Source organism: Hydra vulgaris, chromosome 03 (assembly GCF_038396675.1).
Source record: "Hydra vulgaris chromosome 03, alternate assembly HydraT2T_AEP".
Classification (NCBI taxonomy): domain Eukaryota; kingdom Metazoa; phylum Cnidaria; class Hydrozoa; order Anthoathecata; family Hydridae; genus Hydra; species Hydra vulgaris.
The window spans coordinates 58,137,242-58,158,731 of NC_088922.1; the positions used below are offsets into that span (position 1 = coordinate 58,137,242).

A 21,490-nucleotide genomic window follows, 5' to 3' on the forward strand; every position below is an offset into this window, starting at 1 on the left:
TTGAGGTAAGTGATATTGGAATGAAACTGTGATGGTTTTTCTCTTCCAAATTGAAGTTTGTAATATGTTTTCCTATAAAAACTTTGTCAACAAAAATAAATAATATTCTTTTGACATGTTGAACACACCATTTTTGCTTGATGTGTCAGGATCTAGGATAAGTGACTGTAAACTAGCTCATACAACAAGATGTTTTACAATCTCTAATTTCAATGCTACAAATCATTCATTTCAATAAGCTTTTGTAATCAGCAATTCCCAGAATTTTCTGTACAAGAATTTTTACATTATGATGGTACTGACAAGCATAAACTGCATGCAGACCAGAAGCACAACTCACAAGAATGCACCCCTTGGATGGTGCATTTCTGCGAGTGGTGAAGTTCTTTCATATTGACTAAAAAAAGTCATTTTTGGATATGTTGCTTTAGATCATTTAATTTAAGTGACACAAACTCTTTCTTTCCTGGACAAATCCTTGAATTTCATTGTATTGATAGAGTTGAGCAACCTCTATAATTACATCTCTACTTAGTTTTCTATCTTTTAGTTTTCTTTAGTTTTTTCTGGAGAAGGTTTCGATAATATTCCACTTTGTTTTTTTCATTATCTGGCTTGTATTACAGATCATTTTGAAGTTAAAAAATACTGCTGAGTTTCCTCTATTGACCAACTTTCCTGACTTAGTGTAAGATCTTATGATTTTGACAATGTTTTGTCAAATTTTGACCTGATTTGAGTCATAATTTTGTTTAAATAGTTGTTTTTACTTATTCCTTACGCAAATCTATCTTTTTTTGAAACAGGTTTGAGAGGTGAACATCCAAAACTTGCAATACTTAAATTAAGATCTTTTGATATTGGGTTGTCAACATAAATTTCTTTTTCTTGAGGTTTTTCTTTTATATCGTGATGTTTGCAATACAGTGTTTTTCTGCAACTAATGCAGATTTTTAGGCCAGGTATTAAACCAAAATCTTTTGCATATGAAAGAATGATAAATCTAAGAGAATCTATAAAGTAAAAGATAATAATTATTAAATATTGCTTAACATATAATATAATAATATTTTAAATTTATTGCCAAAGGTATTGGTATTAAATTAAAGGTATTAGTTTAAATATTGAAACTTACTTTTCACTTTTTTTTGCGTGCTTGTTCAAAGGATTACAATAATACCTTCGATGTTCATTCTCAAGTAAACTTTCTTGTGATAGTTACAAATAAAATCTATGGATCACAGGGAGTTTTACTTTGCTTCTTAAAAAAAGTTTTTGGTTCAGTTTAGACATTTCTTTATAACATTTCCTTTTTTTAGACTTGTTAAACTTGATAAGATAGCACTGTTCATTTAATGCTTTACCAATACAGCAAGGAGACAGCTCAGGCATACTACTCATTATAAATTAGTTCTAAATAACAATACAAAATTATTTGATTTTATTAGTAATTTTTAGATTGACATATCAGTATTATAAAATACAATGAAACCATTTTTTTTTCTAATTTTTTTGGTTTTTATTAATTAACACTCTTAAATTGATGCGTAAAAAATTAAAAAAAAAAAAGAAAAGTTTTTTAGGGACCCAAACATAATTTGTTTTTTTCATAATTAATATGTTTTTTTTTCTATATAGCTGACTAGTATCTGAATTACTTAAGTAATTTTATCAAATGAAAGTTACTTAAGTAATTTTAACAAATGTTTTATGTTAATGTTGCGGTTTAATGTTCTACTACATATGAGGGTTGCTCAAATTTAAATTTTTCATATTTATCTTTTTTAATAAAAAGCTTTGCTTTTTAGTAAACCAGTTTTTAGTAAACCAGTTTTTAGTAAACCAGTTTTTAGTAAACCAGTGAAAAAGTACAAAGTTGTCTGGTTTTGTCAGATACTGACAACAATATTTAAACAAATAATATTTTTTTTTAATTTTAGAAACTTGCAAAGTTGATTATGTATTATTTGAAGCAGCTGTAACAATAAAAGAAGCTATTATCCGTGAATGGGCGTTACTGAAAAAAGAAGATATTGATTCATTATGTTCTTTCCTATTATGTTGTGCAATGGAAAGAGCAGAGTATGATTAAAATATTTTAATTTATTAAGTTTATATTCTTTCAATTAAAGTTCAGAAAATGAATTCAGTTGTTGTTTTTTTAATCTTTTATTGGTATTTGTTTTTACTTTTTGTTTTTACTATGTTTATAATAAATAATGTTGATGCCTTAATTTAGTCAATTATTTTAATCAATTATAGATATTTTTATAAATTCATATATTAATCTATCACTATCAATCATTCATAATATTTATCTCTGAGGGTGTTTTCTCTAAACGAGGTTTAGAAGTTTGTAATCATTTTTAGAGCTCCAGAAATATGAAGTCTAAAAAAAAAGAAAAAGATTACTATTGTATTGTTACTATAGTAACCAAAATTCAACGTTAATTAGTTATGAGACATTCATAATTATAGTATTTTGGCAGATCTGCAGTTTAAATCTTTAAACTGTAGATCCATACTAGATACATACTGTAGATACATACATACATACATGTCTAGGTTTTTATCTCAAAATTTAAGTAGCAGCAAGTCGGAATCAAAAAACTACAGTAAGAGAAGATAAATTGATTGTGAGGAAAGTAATAAAGAACTGTAGGATATCAGTAAGTCAGATAAAGTAAAATTTAAACCTTGAAAAGTTATGTACGAATACAATTGTTACAAAAATAAAGCTAGGAAAAGGTGCCGAGATCACTTAAGCTTTAGACCAATGGAAAAGTATTATATAAACAGGTGAGTCACCTTTGCTGCAATATGATTATTGAGAATATGGTAATTGAGGAAGAATATAGAAAAAAATGGTGAACCATTTAATCCAGAGTTTACACATGCCAGAGAAAAACATAGTAAAAAAATCATGGTTTGAGGTATGTTTACTGCTCATGAAGTGGGAAACCTGTACATTATTGATGGAATCACGGACCAACATAATTATCATTTTCTTTTAGTTTACCAATCCAAACTAAGAATAACACATCCATTTCCGAATGGAAACTGTTTCAGTAAGACAATGACATAAAGCATACGGCAAAAATTAAAGATATATACAAAATGCAGGAATATCTGCATTTGATTGATCACCACAATCCCCTGAACTTAATTTAATTGAGAATCTGTTGTCTATTTTAGATGTTAAATTCAAAGACAGAAAACTCACTAATAAAGATTTTTAATGTTTTTAATGGTTATTCACTGGAATTAGCTTGTTAATTAGTTAAAAAAAGTGAGCGCTCTACCACGCAACTTTATTATTTACTTATTAAAAAAACATATTTTGTGCAAGGTTTATAAAAATTATAAAAATAAGACTGTTTCTTTGTAAATAGATGCGTCAACATCATTTTTTTAAAAATAAAGTTATGTTTTTTAATTTTCTTGTGAGATATCTTTTTCTTTTTAATAAAAAATAATTGTGTATATATTTTTTTGAAAATCAATAAGTAAATAAATTAACAACTAGGTATTATTTATTGATCTAGTTTGCAACACTATGTTCGTGAGCAGTTGCTACAAGTTATTGCCATTGTTTTTAAACTTGGAACATTAGATGATATTGATGCTCGTTTAAAATTAGTTGATGGATTAAAACAACTGCTGGCAAGTGGAAATGTGGCAATGGTAAGTTAAATAAATTTGTGAATTAGTATATTCAATTATTTAAAAAAAAAATTCTCATCATCATCATCATCATCATCATCATCATCATCATCATCATCATCATCATCATCATCATCATCATCATCATCATCATCATCATCATCATCATCATCATCATCATCATCATCATCATCATCATCATCATCATCATCATCATCATCATCATCATCATCATCATTAGACCAATTTCTGTATAGAAACTCACATTTTTACTGAAAATTCCTATTTCACAATGGTTGGTGATAATATTATAGTTTTTGCATCAATAATTCAGAAATTTTTTAGATTAAATTCTTAACATCAAAATATGAGTTTTTTAACAAATGTGAGTTTTTTATTAAATATGAATTTTTTAATAAATATGAGTTTTTTAAAGATAGCGCATAAAATGTGATATTTGTGTCATGTTTCTATATTTGTTGTTATCAAGTTTAAATTTGCTATGAATCAGTTTAATTTTTATTTAGGCATGTGGCTAGCACTAATCTTAAAAAACTAGGAAAGTAATTTACTCGTTTCACTAACACAAAAATCCGCTGTTTTTTGAAAAGAGAAAAAATATTATTACGAATACATTACGAATATTTTATTTCGTGAAACATATTTTTTCCGAAATATTTTTGTGTCTTTAATGCTATGATGTTATTTTGCCAATTCATCTCATGAGGGTTTTGTTATAGCAATGTCTAATAAATGCATGGTATAGAAACACTGCAAAAATGTCGAATTTCTGGACTAATTTTCAAAAAAGAAACAAATAACGACAAATTATCTGCTTTATTGACAAATTCAATTGATTAAGCATTCTTTATATAAAATTAAATGTTGCTTCTATTAAAATTTCGAAAAAAGCAATTATTTCACACATGCCAAGTAACATAGGACTGAGTGATATATCCTCTTTATCGTCACTGGTATAGATTCTTTACAAAAATGTAGTGTTTCTACACTAAAACTTTTTACATTAAATGTTTCCAGATTAATACTCAAATAAAAAGGTTTTGTGTAATCTAGTGAATGAATATTTTTTCTTTTCTTGATTTTATCATGTTCTTCGTAAATTAAATAAATGAACTGTATTGTTTCATTGTAATTATTACAATGTGGCATTGATTAAACTTAGGCATTTTCATCATCTGTATAGAAATCATACTCGCAAGTAATGTTTCTATACAAAAAAATCCTGTTTACTTGGTTTATCAGCATATTCATCGTATTGCAGTAATAGTTTACTCTTCAAGTTGATTTTTTTTTCTATTACAAAATAAAAAGATATCTTATATTAATTTACAAAATCTTTTGCCTACTTCACTATAAATTGATTCAACAGCATTATAAATTAGTTTACAATTCTCATCACTTGTATAGAATTCCTACCTTCTAACACACACGCACACACACATTTTTCCTGAGTTTAAAATCAACTGGTTTTGTTTATACACAAACAATTTCAAGTATAAAAAAGTATAAAACTGTTATAGACAAAAAAATTTCAATACAATATTGAAAACAAATAATTATTTTATATGCAATATAACAAAAAAACATAAAAGGTGTAAAATCCATTTGTTTCACATAAACTTTCAATTAAATCTATGACTTAATTGAAAGCTTGTGATTATAGCTGAAGTGAAAGCGTTAAAGTCGGGTCAGGTTATCCTGCTACTGGTGACATGTAACCCAATACAACCTGCTTCATATCCTGTTGCCGTGTAGGATATGCTTTTTTTAGGCAAAGACTAGGAGAAGCCAACTCCGGCCTAAAACACCCCCTGCCTTGGGGATCTTGATTGAATAAAGGGTAGAGATGGTGTCTCGATAAAAATACTCATCTTGGGCAGATGTTAAACGCATCCAGCTACTGTCTTGAAGAAGGCCTCCTAGGCAAAGGCTTAAGGGGTAAACAGATTCTATTTGTTGACCAGCCTCGCATTCCTTCTTCATCTATTAGGCTGATGCAGGTATATTTATAATACATTGTTTCCAGTTTAGGATGTTAATTGCTGGATCTTCTTCACTCAATGCATGGGTTTTGCTTGTGTTTCTGTTTTTATGACAAGCAACTCATTCTATTATCTCTTAATACAGCTCTAAAACTCTATGCTTTGAGTAAAGTTCTTTAACAAATTTAAAAATGACTTTTTTTTACTTTTTTTAATTTTATATTTCCCTGGTAAAATAAATTACAGATGAGTTTTACATGGTAAATATCAGTTAATAAAATATTTTAAAAACAGACGGAGACTCAAAGAAGATATGGATGATGCAATATCATCTCAATCTTCTCATAGAGCACCTTAATATAATAAAATATTGTCAAAAAGAGTTAGAAATATAAAAGTAATAAAATAAAAAAATATAAAATAAACTAAAGATATAGTCAGAAAGCAAACTATTTTTACAACTACAATGGTATTTTGCAATAACTATATTTCAAATTTAGATATTCAAAGATTTAGAAATATATACAAACATATACACAAAGATTAAAAAATTTTACATTAAAAGACACATATATCATCAGTACCTACTAAGAATAATAAGTAAAATTCATTTAAATAAATTTACAAAAGGGTTTTTTTTGAAAAGAATTCCATTACTTAGGTCCATAATATGCTATTGAATATTTTGTATACTTATTTAATTTTCTTGGCAGTTTGAAGGAGTTTGATTGAATTGATCTTTAGAAATACTTTTCGTTTACATTTTTCTCAAATCTACAAATGAAGTTAGCCAGTGTTAGATTATTATTATAATTATACATGAAAATTAGGTGCTGATAAAAATATATTTCCTCTACATCCATCACTATAATATTTCTCATTAAGGGTTTAGTATGCTCCCCTCTTTTTTTCCTGTAAATAATTCATAAATAATGTTATATTAGCATTGTTAATAAAACAAAGAATTAAAGAAAAGTATAAAAGCTTTAGGCAAACTGTATTTACATATGGATGAACTCGGTACATCAGACAATTGTTTTACTAGCTTTTGATTGTAAATATTTAATATGGGGAAGCCAAGATAAATTTTTTTCAACAAGTATTCCTAAAAACATTATATAGTCTTGCTTTTTTCGTTGTATGTTATTTAAAAATAGGGCTGGTAATTTAAGGGGAAGATTTTCTTCTTGCATTTTTTCATGAAATAAAGTATACTTTGTTTTTTCAACGTTTAATGAAAGTTTATTTGCCATAACCCAGTCATTTATCTTACTTAATTCAAAATTCATGTCTGCATAAAGTTGTTTGATACTATTGTTAAAAAGAAATAGGTTTGTGTCATTTGTGAACATACTTGGGTTTAACTTTACTAATGCATTAACTCATTTATATAAACTAAAAGAAAGAGAGGATGAAGTATCAATCCTTGCAGACTCCACACGTGATTTTAAGTATTCCGCATTCTTGATTTACAACATATTATTTTTTATCAGTGAGGTAACTTTTAATCCAATAGTAGACCATATTAGTTACTTCATAATGCTTCAACTTTTCCAAAAAAATACAATGATCAAGAGTGTCAAAGGCTTTTGAGAGAATGATAAATATACCTAATGTAAATTTATTTTTGTTAAAGCCATTATTTATTTGATCAACTAATTCAATACAAGCATGTTCAGTTGAATGATTTTTCTGAAATCCAAATTGTTTTGAATAAAATAAATTATTTTTAGTAAAATGATCAAAGATTCTATTGTAAGTTAGATGTTCGAATATTTTTGAAAATAAAGAAAGCACTGATATAGGCCTTTAGTTGGAGACCTTAGAATGATCATCATTTTTATAAACTGGAAATACTTTTGATAATTTTAGTACAACAGGAAATACCCCTTGATCAAAACAAAGTTTTACTATATAAAACAACAGTTTACTAATACTTTTTTGATTTGCAATAAGTATATTACTGGGTATATCATCAAATCCTGGTGATTTATTCTTTTTTGAAGACAAAAAAGCTTCTTTTAATGTTAAGTCAAAATCATGCAATGTTGTGTCATCTGATGGTTGTAGATTTAAAAAAAATTATAGGTTGGTGACAAGGTTGGTATCACTTTGTTAGCAAGATGAAGTCCGGCATTTGTAAAATATTTATTAAACACCTCAGATATTTGTTTAGGGCATAATACATCAGTATTTTTGATATTGATTCTTTTTGGTAATGGTAATATTGATTCATTTAGGTATGACTAAAGTACCAAAAACTATAAAACACAAAAAACTATCGTCATCACCAAGTTCTCCATACCTATCATTTACTAATATTCGTGGTTTTCGAAGAAAGTTTTTTTGTGTTGAGTCTTATCTCTTGCAAAGTTCACCAGACTAACTTGCTCTTTGTGAGACTAATTTAAATAATAAAGATCACAAGATGAGGCTGTCTCATCTTGTGATCTTAGTGATGATGGTTATCTTTCTTTAATTTGTAAAGATTCCATTAGTCACATGCTTGGCCTGGGCATTTACATTCACATGAATTCATCCATCTGTCAAGAAACTAGGTTTGAAACCACTGATTATTCTTTTATGTCCTTTCGTTTAGCACAACTTTACTCTATCGTCTTTCTCTTTGTTCTAATCGCTCTCCTTCATCTCAAGACTGCACTTTTTTTGATGTTGTTTCTGATCAAATTGACCAAGCCCTCTCTCTTTTGTCATCAGTCAATATCGTTGTTGTTAGTGATTTTAATGCTAATCACATTGAATGGTTTGGCTCTAGTGTCAGTGACTCTGCAGGCGTTAAGGCCCACAACTTTTGCTTGTCTCAATCTATAACATAAAAAGTCAACTTTCCAACATGTTTTCTTGACAACCCGAATCATTTACCTTCTCTACTCGACTTATGTCTTGTTTCTGATCCTAGTCAGTGCTCAGTTTCTCCACATTCACCTTTAGGTCCTTCTGATCAACTATTATCCCATTCTTCTTAATCATCAGAATACCCCTATCAGTGTACCTCTTACAACTACCTTAAAGCTGACTGGGATTCTTTCTGTGATTTTCTTCGTGAAGGCCCTTGAGTAGAAATTTTTCATCTTCCTGCTGACAAATGTGCTTTTTACATAACTTCATGGATTTGGGCTGGCATGATATCTTAAATTCTCTCTCAACAATTTGAAGTCAAGTCTCACTCTCCTCCATGGTTTTCCACACATTGTACTGCTTCAATTTCCAATTGAAACCATTACTTCCATATCTATTAGCAAAACTATTCTCCAGAAAATAGACGTCTGTTTACTATTGCTAGAAACCATTGTAAAAAGTTTTTGTTCTATGCCAAATCCCGCTATTCTTAAGTCATAAAATCTTGTATTTTATCACAAAAATTAGCCTCTCGTGACTTATGGAGAACCTTTAACAGTATCAATAATAAGGGAAAATCTATTATTCCACCTCTCTTGTAATGTTCAGATTTTGTCGCCTCACCTAAAGACAAAGTTGAATTGTTTACTACTTTTCATCAAATCATATCTCAATTAAACTAGTCGCGTTCTACCTGATATAGCTGACAAATAGGTTGATCCACTGCTTGATATTTATATCACTCCAGCTTTGGTATCTAAAGTAATTACTTGCTTAGACTTTTCTACAGATTGTGGTCCGGAAAAAAATACCTTTTTTCCAGCCTGCTGGAAAGCAGCATCTGTTATCTCTATTTTCAAAAATTCTGGAGAGTGATCTGACTCGTCCAACTACTGTCTCGTTAGTCTTCTTCATATCATAAACAAGGTTTTTGAATTTTAATTAACAAACACTTCATCTCTCATTTTGAATCTAATAACTTACTTTCTGATCATCAATATGAATTTCAATTTCCTCATTCTAAATCTGATTTGCTAACAGTAATAAATGATAGGTTTTATCGTGGATTAGATAAATCTATCGCTCTTGTTATTTCTTAAGCTTTTGATAAAGTTTGGGATGCTGATTTTCTCCATAAGCTTTCTTCTTACGGTGTATCTAGTAACATCTTTAAAATTATTGAATCCTTCCTTTCCAATCGTAGTATAAAAGTTGTCTTCGATGGACAACACTCTTCTACATATCATGTAACTTCAGGGGTTTCTCAAGGTTCATTCCTTGGCCTTTAATCTTTTTAATTTACATTAACAGTCTTTCAGATATTCTAATACTAAGGTGGCATTGCTTGCTGATGATACTACGGTTTATTCTTGTCTCGATAAGAAGCCAACACTCTCTGATTGCCTGGTGGGGGCATTTGAGCTTGAAAAAGATTTTACTTTTGCTACATCATGGGGCTCACAGTGGCTGGTGAACTTCAATTCAGGTAAAACCTAATTTTTTTCAGCAAGTCGTTATCGCAATAAATTAGATCTTCCTATATTTATGAACGGTAATGTACTCAATGAGTCTTCTACCATTTATCTTTTAGGATTAACTTTTACTCCCGATCTTTTTTGGAAACCGTATATCAAATTCATTGCAAAAATAGCATCTGCAAAGGTTGCATCTCTTTATCGTGTTCAACACTTTCTTACTCCAGATTCTATTTTTTAACTCTGTAAGTCTCAAATCCGTCCTTATATGGAATACTGTTGCTATATCTGGAGCATATCTTCTAATGATACCCATTCTCTTTTAGACAAGGTACAAAAACACATTGTAAACATAGTTAGACCAGCTCTTGGAGCCAACCATTTTCACATTGTCATTATGTTGCTTCTCTTTCTATAAAGACTTTATTAAGCACTGCTCTAAAGAGCTAGTGTCTCTTGTGCCATCTACAAATATTCATTTTCATGTTGCTCATCATTCAATTAAATCTCATCTTTTTATCTGTGACTGTTCCTAAGTGCTCCAAAAACTTTTATTTGTCTAGTTTTTTTCCTTAAACACCGATTGTCTAAAGTTTAAAGAACACATGAAGAACAACACTTTATTCCTGCATAGTGTCAAGTAAGAGTCTGCATAGAGTGACACAATCATTAATGTTGTTAGGATGTTGGCATCTCCATAGAAAAGGGGTCAAGTGGTATATTGTTATGGTGCCCGAGTTTCTTTAGGGGCAAAAAAAATAAATAGAGCAAGTTAAAAAAACTCTGGGCAAAATTATTTGCCAGACAGGCTGGCAAATATTTTTGCCCAGAGATTTGTCTTGGCTGATGACGACAACTTGTGACATTGTATGGTATAAAGTGATGATATAGTATGTTAAAACATGTGAGAAGCAACTAGCAAATTCTTTAGAGGTTCATTAAGCATTATTCGATATTGGTGAAAACAAATGTTAACCAAAGAAGTTGTTCTTAAACAAGCCATTAATTAAAGATTTAGGCCATTTAGAGACAGATATGCAAAATTCAGATTATTTTGCTGAAAAAACACTATTAACAGAGCCTTTAAAAGTAAGAAAAAAATCTTTAAAAGTGTTTTTGGCAATTTTCAATTTTAGTAATAACTTTAAACGTAATATCTTTATATTGGCTAATGATTTGTGCCTGAAATTTTTAGGGTATCCTCAGTATGCTTCAGAAATTTGGTTAACAGTTGGAATTTTAAATATACCTTAAATATATTTATTTAAATTTATAGAAATTTATAGAAATTTAAATATATTTTAATTAAGAAATTTGTTTACATGTCAAATCACCAAGTATTTCAAGCAAATTTTCAATAATTCTTGATTAAATTTAAAATACGCCCTTAAACTAAAAAACCATTTGTCACTAAGTCTGACAGGAAAATATTTTAGCCAATTCAATTTTAAATGCTTTTTCCACCATTAAAGGTGTAAAAAAAAAAATATTGATTTAAGAAATATTTATATTTGGATTATTTTTTAAAATAATATTTCAACAGAAATATACAATATTTTTGTTTTGTTTATATTTTTATTAATAAGTGCATTTTTGTAGTATCTCAACTCTAAATCTCCTTCAAAAGTCGGTAATCTATTTAAATTAAAAACGAAAACTAAACTAAAATAAAAACAGAACAAATTATTTAAAATAAATTTAAAACTTGTAAACTTTAAAATAAAAGTAAAACTTTTTCAAAATAAAACGTAGAAAATTGTATATAATTCTATATAAATTATCTTTTACATTTACAATTTTAAATTTACATAAGTAACATATTTATATATCTGTATATTATCTATTTTCTATAAATAAAAAAGTTCAACAAAACTTTTTTTTGATATTAATGAGTAAAATTGTCTCTGGGTCAAATTGCAGGAGTTGTTGTTAATTTTGGTGTTATATTGCAAGGTTAATTCACCACTGTGTCTTAAAACAGCCAGAAATTAGACAACTTTTAAGCTACCACACTCCATACTTTATTGACTACATACAAATAGCATTTTAAAATCAATACATAAGTATACATGGCTTATTAAAGACTAACTGATCAGGTTTTTAGATTTTGAAGTTCCTACATCAGAAGTTGATTGTATTTCAATGCAAAAAAAAATTTTTTTTTCAGGTCAGCAGTTGGGTTGGCATTCGGCAATGCCGACCCAACTGCCGACCTAAAAGTGTTTGAGGTCGGCAAAAAATTGCTGACCTCGTTTCTATGTTTTATGGTAAGACCTTTGTATCAAATAATTTTTACCGACCTGATGCCGATCTCTAAAAGATTGAGGTCGGCAAATTATTGCCGACCTCATTTTCTTATTTCCGAGGGTTGTATATATATTGTTGTTTTGATTATGTAATAATAATCAATTTTTTTGATTTGAGAGTGATCAATATAAAGTGAAATAATCACAAAATAGATCAATAAATAAATAAAAAAGTAAGATAAAAAAAAACTTTTTTACGGTACTTAAAGTTTCATGATGTTTGCGGCACTCATCAGCCATATATTTAAATCAAGAAAAAACCGTTCGAAAATACAATTACAAACCGTTACAAAATTAAAAAAAACAATGGAATGAGGTCTGACGTCAAATAATAATAATAGTAATAATAATGACAATAATAATAAAAATAATAACAATATGGAAAAACATCTTTTTTAATCGCCAGTGTCATATTGGGAAAGAAGGAATCTGTTTCTATGTCTACACTTAGAAACAATCTCACTCCTTTTATTCAATAAATTAGTATTTTTATAATATAGAATTTCATATTTTTCGGTGAGACATAATTTGCAAGATTTTGATGTTGGATTATATGCTTTACATCGCCTGAGAATTTTCCACTTAACTATAGGGACTAAATTAGCTTCTTTTAACTTCCATACATGTTTTGAGAGTTCAGTATCATTTTTGCATTTAGAGATGTTAAATAATTTAACGTGATTAGCGTATCTTAATTTAAAAGGAGTCTCACTTATCCCAATGCAGGATTTTTCATTAGAAGATGAATCAAGATTATCAATTGTAACAGTTGCTTGATATACAATGTTGCTTGTTAAACATTTATTAAACAACGGACAGAGATACGCTAATCGCGTTAAATCATTTAACATCTCTAAATGCATAAATGATACTGAACTCTCAAAACATGTATGGAAGTTAAAAGAAGCTAATTTAGTCCCTATAGTTAAGTGGAAAATTCTCAGGCGATGTAAAGCATATAATCCAACATCAAAATCTTGCAAATTATGTCTCACCGAAAAATATGAAATTCTATATTATAAAAATACTAATTTATTGAATAAAAGGAGTGAGATTGTTTCTAAGTGTAGACATAGAAACAGATTCCTTCTTTCCCAATATGACACTAGCGATTAAAAAAGATGTTTTTCCATATTATTATTATTTTTATTATTATTGTCATTATTATTATTATTATTATTATTTGACGTCAGACCTCATTCCATTGTTTTTTTTAATTTTGTAACGGTTTGTAATTGTATTTTCGAACGGTTGTTTCTTGATTTAAATATATGGCTGATGAGTGCCGCAAACCGCATGAAACTTTAAGTACCATAAAAAAGTTGTATTTTTTCATCTTACTTTTATATATATATATATATATATATATATATATATAAATATATATATATATATATATATTTATATATATATATTAGTAAAAATACTTATCTAATTTTTATCTTCAACAGCTTGTTTCTCCATTAGTAGGTTCATCAGTAGGTTCATCAGGAAGATGAACCTACTGATGAACCTACTAATGGAGAAACAAGTTGTTGAAGATAAAAATTAAATCAGTGTTTTTACTAATTTAATTTATTATTGCTCTGTTCTTTAAGAACATTGAGCACTCTATTTGTAGAATGCACTAACATAATATATATAAATATATATATATATATATATATATATATATATATATATATATATATATATATATATATATATATATATATATATATATATATATATATAATATATATATATATATATATATATATATATATATATGTATATATATATATATATGTATATATATATATATATATATTTATATGTATATATATGTATATATGCATATATATATAATTTTTCCTAGCTTTTGGTATCTAGCTCTAATATTATTAAAAAAACTTGTGGACTACTATTGGTAAAAAATTAGGACTTTAAGGTAGAAGAACAATCACTTTTTAAACACTGAGTCCGTAGGTATAATGGTGGCAAGGACTACAGGACTCTAAGACTCCGGGCATAAAAATGGTATGTTTCAGGTCATTAAATTTTTTTTTTTTCATATAGCAGATCATTGGTCAACAAACATGTTCAGAGCTTCTGAAAACCAGAGACCAGGAAAAAATAGAGATATAAAAGCGGAGTCCATTTAAGACTTTATATCCCTGTATATAAATTCACACACACACAGACACACACACAGACACACACACACACACACACACACACACACACACACACACACACACACACACACACACACACACACACACACACACACACACATATATATTTGTTTGTTTTTTTGTTTATTTTGTTTAATTCATAGTCAACAAAATTTACATAATGTTGACAAAGAGTGGCACACCAGGCCACTCTGTGATGAGTTTTACAATTATATCTTAAGTGAAGATTAAGGGTGTTGTGATTAATCATTTTGAGAAATTTTTGATTAACGATTAATTGCTTTAAAAAAAAACGATTAATCGATTAATTTATGAAAAATAAAGTTTCCCTTTAATTACACAAGAAATAGTATTATTTGAGTTTTTTTAAATATAAATTTATTTTGTTTCAAAGTAATAAAACAGTCCTCTGTAATAAGAATGGTTATAATATTATAATGGTTAGAAGAGGCAAAGAATTTTAATTTATATAATTATTGAAAACATAATAAGTTTTATAACTAAATCGTAATACATTAGTGAAAAACGTTTCAGAAGTTCAAATATAAGTTTTATAAGAAATTTTTAATATAAACAAGTTTAAATAACGTCTATTTCATGTCCATTTTGCTTCTGTAAAAGATATGAGCGAAGAAAGCATAAAGAATCAATAGTTTCATCATTTAAGGATGTTCTCAAATTTGTTACAAAAAGCCCTGCCACACTAAAACATCTTTCAGCTTTAACCGACGATGGTGGAATAGTTAACAAAGCATTGTACATTTGTTCAAATAAATGACTTCCACTTCTTTTGTTAATTTTTTCAAAAATGCTCATTTCTTTTTTAATAGATGAAACGTTGTTTTGAAAATTTACTACAGTTGAAACATAGGTGTTTTTTTTTGACAAAATGCGATTCAATTCTTTTTTTTTTGTTATATTTTCAGTACATTCATGAGTAGCCTCATCTTCTTGATTTAAACTATTTTCATTAACATTCTAATCAATGAGAAATAAACGATGAACAATTTCTTTAATTGTTAGAGCAATTTCGTTTCTTGTTGGTCGTTTTAATATTGCATTTTTTTGTGTAAGTGCTTTTAGGTGAGTGTTGGGATCATATTCTAACAAGTCTTCTCCATTAATAATTATACGTTCAAATATTCTTTTACTTACTGCTTCATAGAATTTCATACCAGTTTCACTTGATTGAGTTTTCAATTTAGAAAGTAAAAATTCAAATATTTTTAAAGCTTCAATTATATTGCAATCTCGCCTTCCCAATGCAAGTGAACTTACCTCAATGATTTCTAATGATTCTACAATTTCCTCAACCTGCCTAATTTCACAATTTGTTGGATATAAATGAATAACTGACAAATTTATTAGTACTGATTTTATTATTTCTTTTAACTCCAAGAACGCTTTAACATTGCCAACATAGAGTTCCAGCGTGTACGTACATCAATTATCATCACTTTTTCTTTTCTCAGTTTTTCTTGACACTCTCTTTGCAGGAAATCATTTTTTACAGATGATTTTCTAAAAAAACGCGCAATTTTTCTAATTTTATTTATTGCTGATGAAAAATCTTGAACAAATTTGGTTTCATAATTGAAAGGAGTTACTTTAACCCAACTTTGTCCTTCGCTTTTTTCAAAATCTTCCTCATCTTCATCACATTTGTCACTTATTGAAGAGTTATCAAGTTCTGTTTCAAAATATTCATCACCAGGTTCTACTAAATTTGTATGATTAGCATATAAAACATCTACCACAGCCAAATGTATGCCATGACTATGACAAATTTGATGATAAATACCCATCAATCGTCCCATTTTTTTCATTACAGACGAACCATCTGTTATAACAGCAATTATGTGATTTTTGAGCTGCAAACCGAACTCGCCTAGTTTTTTAATAACAATCTCAACAGCCTTGGTAGCTGGCATTGTGTCTTTTACTCTTATCATACCAATACTAATCACAATTCCGTTTTTCATATGGGTATTCATTCCGTTTTTCATATGGATATTCTTGTTGATGGCATTTTTAAACCTTGAGCTTTCCATCCTTTGATAATTTCGTCATTATTTGCTAAAGTTGAAAACGGTATTTTATCTAAAGCTGTTAACTTTGCAAGAATTAACCCAGGACAAGAATTTTTTTTTTGAAAATAGGATGAAACTATCTTTTGAGAATTACTTTGTGCAACTAATGAGCTTCCTGAAGCAGGCTCTAATAGAAGGTCGTGTTTGTGTTGCATGTGGTACATTAAGGATGTAGTTGATAAATGCGATTTAAATTTGGTGTCACAATGCTTGCATTTTAAAGTTCGTGAATTGTTTATATTTTCTAATAAATGAACCCAAACCTTAGACTTTCTTTTTTTTGGCTGCACCCATATATCATTGCTGTTGCATATATTGTCAGATAAATCCTAAAATTATAATATAATTTATAAAAATCTTTGTAAGTACACTATAATTCAAAACAGAACACACATTCCCACAAAAATACATTCAAAAAGATTATTATCAACATACCATTATGAAGTAAAACACGAGGATTAAAGTTTTTCTAAAAGTAATAAATGTAAATATTCAAGATGTTCTTGAAAATTATGGTTTATTTAGTTAATTCTGTGGTTTAACATGAAACAATTACTAAATCCAGTGTCGATGATCCGGTGCTTAAAGACGGAAAAACTCTAAAGTGCTTATTTTTATATAAAACCAAATCCTAATATAAAACGTCGATTAATCGTTCTAATTTTTCGAATAATCAATTAATTAATCAAATTAAAAAAAAAAACGATTAATCAATTAATCGATAACAGCCCTAGTGAAGATGCTGGAGCAAGAAAGTTTATATTTAAAAGTGTTTAAGTTCTTTGAGTTCACTGCTTTTTGGCTTAAGGCATTCCATGGTTTGACTACACGATTGGTGATGAAGTTATTTCTTTCAACGCAATTTCTAGCAAATTGTGCCTTTAATTGTTTTGTGTCCATGCGAACGAAGGCTGTACTTTGAGACCTCGATGTTTGGTTGAAATTGAAGGACCTGGAAGTTAACTTTGTCAATTTTGTTCGTAATTTTGTGTTGCTCAATTAGGTCTCCTCTTTCATGTCGTTCGGATAGTGTTGTTAGGTTAAGGCTTGCTAGTCTCTGAGTATACGGCAAGTGTTTTAAAGTGGCAATATGTTTTGTGGCTCGGCGTTGAACTTGCTCGAGCTTGGCTACGTCTTGAGCTAGAAATGGTGACCTTGAGCTAGAAGTGGTGGCTTGTACTGCAAATTCAAGGTGTGGGGGCATGTATGAAGCGTACAGTGTGCGCCATAATGCTGAACCTCGACCTCTAAAAGCCTTCTTGAGCCTGCCAAGCATTCGATTGACAGCTGATGCAGCCGTGCAGACTTGTTTTTTAATTTTCAAAACGTTAGTCATAACTTGCAGTTAATATTTTGTTTTTGCTGTGCCCAGTGTGCATGACTTTGCACTTGTCAACATTAAAAGACATGAGTCAGGTGTGCAACCACTTCACAACTTTGTTGATGTCGGCTTGGAGTTTTATGATGTCATGATTCGATTCGATAACTCCGATTATTTTACAGTCATCTGCATACATTTTAAAGTGGTGTTGCATTTTTTCTGGCAGATCGTTAATGTAGATAATGAAAAAGAGTGGTCCAAGAACAGTTCTTTATGGCACACCGCTAGAGACTGTTTTCCAATCGGATTTATTGTTTCGAATGGTTATGGGTTGTTGGCATTCAGTCAGCCAGCTCTCGATCCATTTGTACAAGTTGTCGGACACTCCGTAAGATTTCAGTTTGTGTAGCAGGCGCCGATGCGGAACTTTGTCGAATGTTTTTGCAAAGTCTGTAAATATGATATCGGGTTGGGAAACCTTTGCGAGCGGCTTTGGTCAGGATGTCATAAGTTTCAAGTGGGTTTGTGACGCAACCTTTTTCCTTTCGGAACCCGTGTTGAGTAGAGCTGATGAGTTTATTTTTGTTCAAGTGGTCAGTTATGTGTCTGTGTACAAGGCTTTCCATGACCTTGCAAGAAACAGAAGTACGTGAGATAGGTCGATAGTTTGAGGGGTTCGACTTGCAGTCTTTTTTTGAAGATGGGAGTTATTTCAGCTTTCTTCCATTGAAATGGTATTTCAGAACGCGTGGGTGAATGCCATCAAAGCCCATTGATTTAGTTTTGTTCAGAGCTGAAAGTTTTTCTTTAACGGATTGGTATGATGCGAGTGTGGTCAGTTGGTGTATGCTTGTGGAACGAAGGTTGAATGCTGGAAGAGGTCCTAGCGGCTCGATTTCGAAAACTGATTGGAAATAATCGTTAAGTGTGTGGCATATTACTTTAGGGTCTGTTGTAGTTTGATTGTAAGTTGTTTCAAGTGGATGGATGCGGTCGTGTGTATCTTGTTTGCTTTTGACGTATAAGTGGATGATTTTTGGGTCACGTCTGCTGTTATTTACCAGTTCCTCTTCGTAAGCAAGAACAGCTGATTTGACTAGTCTTTTCACTGTTCTGCTTGTATTTTTATGCTGTTCGCGTAGAGTTGGCTTGTTTGTTCGGCTAGCAGCGATAAATTTGCCCCAGAGTTCGCTTTTCAGTTGTTTTTTTTTTTTTTTTTTTTTTTTGTTATTCACCTCCTCAAGGCCATGAAGGCCACTACAAATGAGGAGGCTACTCAATAGTGGTTATAACCCTCTCTCAACTCTATAACTCCGAAACACGAACCTTGACAAACAAGGCCGCTGCGTGGAGAAACAAGTTGAGCGCGGTACTACCAGGGACGTGGTGGGGATCGAACTCGGAACTTCTTGCTTCTGAAGCGAGCGCTTTACCACTACACCACCGCATTGACAGCGTTTGACAGCGTTTGCAACATCTTTGGTCATCCATGTTTTGTGCTTGTTAGTGTAAGGAGTAGTCGTTGACGGGACATGTAATGAGGTTGCTTCGTTGTATTTGTCAATAAATATTTGATATTTTTCGGAAATTGTTAAGCCTTCAAAAACCGAATGCCAGTTGAATGTTTCAATATGCGTAGAGATAAGGTTGTAGTCGACTTTGCACCAGATGAGACATTTCTTATAGAGGTTAGAGGAGTCGTTTGTTTCAGGTTCTCTAATTTTTAGGTCAGAGAGAGCTATACTTCCCTCGATAAAACAGTGTGACTGACCTTTGGCTGACCTTTGAAGTCGAGAGGACTAGCTTCTTTTATTTCGATTGATCGGTCTTGTTTGTTGGTCAGGATCGAGTCTAATGTATTTTTTGGAGGTTCCTCATGAGTGCTGCAATAGGTTGGAAAGGTTATTAGCTTATTCAGATGATTTTCTTCGAGTCTTGAAATTTGCAATCTGTCGGCCAATCGTTTTGTACATATGCAACAGTCGCAATACCACCTCCTACGTCAACATATGAGTACACAGTATTGCTGAAATTGAAGTCGCCATATGCAAGTAAGGCTGAGCAGCCAATTGAATTGCATTTTTCAGATGCAGTGCTTATTGAACTTATTATTTCATCGAGCGATGAGTCGTTTAATCATGAGAGCAATAGAGACAGCCTAGTAGAATTGATTCGTTGTGAAATTTTAGTTTAATCCAGACTTGTTCAATGGAGGTGCGGTTGAGTTGGTCAATTTTGGTGTAAGAACAATCGAAGTTTTCTTTTGTGTAGATGGTGACTCTTCCTCTTCTGAATCTGTTTTTATTGAACAGTTGGTACCTACTAATTTTGTGTCGGATGTGTCTGTGAACCAAGTCTCGGTAATCAAAATTATGTGCGGTTGAAGTAAGGGGTCTATTGAGGTGATTTTAGCTCTAAGTTCGTCGATTTTCTAACAATTAAGCGAGCAAGGGTTATTGGCCCAGATGAGTTGTTCTGGCTTCTCATTTGGCTGTGTTGGTTGTTTTAATTTTGGTTTTGGGCTTATTGGAAGAGGTTGTCTATTGTTCTTATATGATGTTGAGTTTGTTGGCCGTTTATTGTTTGTTGAGTTTGGTACAGGAGTGTGCTGGATATTTAAGTATTGTTTGTTGTTGAGTGCTTGGTCTTTTATTGGTGTGGTAGGTTGGAGACGTTAGTTGATTAGTGGCTATCTGGTTTTGGTTATTTCTTTGATCTTGTTACTTCGTATTACGAACAATGTTGTTGATGTTGCAGGTAGAGATGTGTTTTGTTTTTTGCATTCAGTGCGTAGTTGCCATGCTAAGTTCTTTTCAACTGCCGTTAAGTCAGGGTTGATGAAGAGTGTGGTATAGTTGGCTTGGTTTGCTGCGACCTGGAAGAACAGACTGGACAGTTTCAGTACGTGGTTATGGTCGCTTTCGCTAGGAAGTGTGATGACTAGCGGTCTTGTTTTGATTGGTTTACCCACAGATTCACAAGGAGTAAGGCAGAAAGAAAGCAAGGTACTTATTTTGTCAGCACCAATAAGGTCGAGGATTTTGTTAATTTCAGTTTGATTGTTATGCTTTTGGTCGCTTTTGTTCGGATGAAGTTGAATTGTTTATTCCTTGGATCGATATTCTTCGATCGGTTTTCGCGTTCTTTTGGTTCTTTGGCAATGGTACCTATCATGTTGATTTGTTGTGAGTTTTCTTATTATTTTTTCTTGATATGCGAATATTTATTGCAGAGATATTGTTTGTATTTTTTAAGATAATTGTTTTTTAGGATTTTTGATGCTGATATTTTTAGAATATTTTGGATTTTGGCGGTTTTGTATTTGGATGCGGTAGATAATACTTTTATATATTTATGTTATAATAAATAAGATTTCACCGTGTTTATATTTATGTATACTTACAAATAAATTTTTATTCTCGTAAAAAGCTTTTGAATAAGTAAATTAAAAAAATTAAAAAATTAAAAATATTGAAATAATATATATTTCTTTCGTAGATATGTATTAAAAATGAAATAATTAGTAAAAATTTTTCTGTAATATATAGTGATAATTTTCTGTACATGTATTTATTAATTAATAAGTTTTGGATTTT

The 21,490-nt window shown here is 30.2% G+C and overlaps 1 protein-coding gene across 1 annotated transcript in view; it reads left to right on the forward strand.

Moving 5' to 3' along the window:
- Positions 1–21,490, forward strand: part of LOC101238412 (exportin-4) — a 106,116-nt gene that overhangs the window by 13,679 nt on the left and 70,947 nt on the right. The window contains exons 3-4 of the mRNA XM_065793805.1: positions 1,941–2,082; positions 3,546–3,684. Of these exons, the coding sequence (XP_065649877.1) occupies positions 1,941–2,082; positions 3,546–3,684 (281 nt within the window). The remainder of the gene's footprint in view (positions 1–1,940; positions 2,083–3,545; positions 3,685–21,490) is intronic.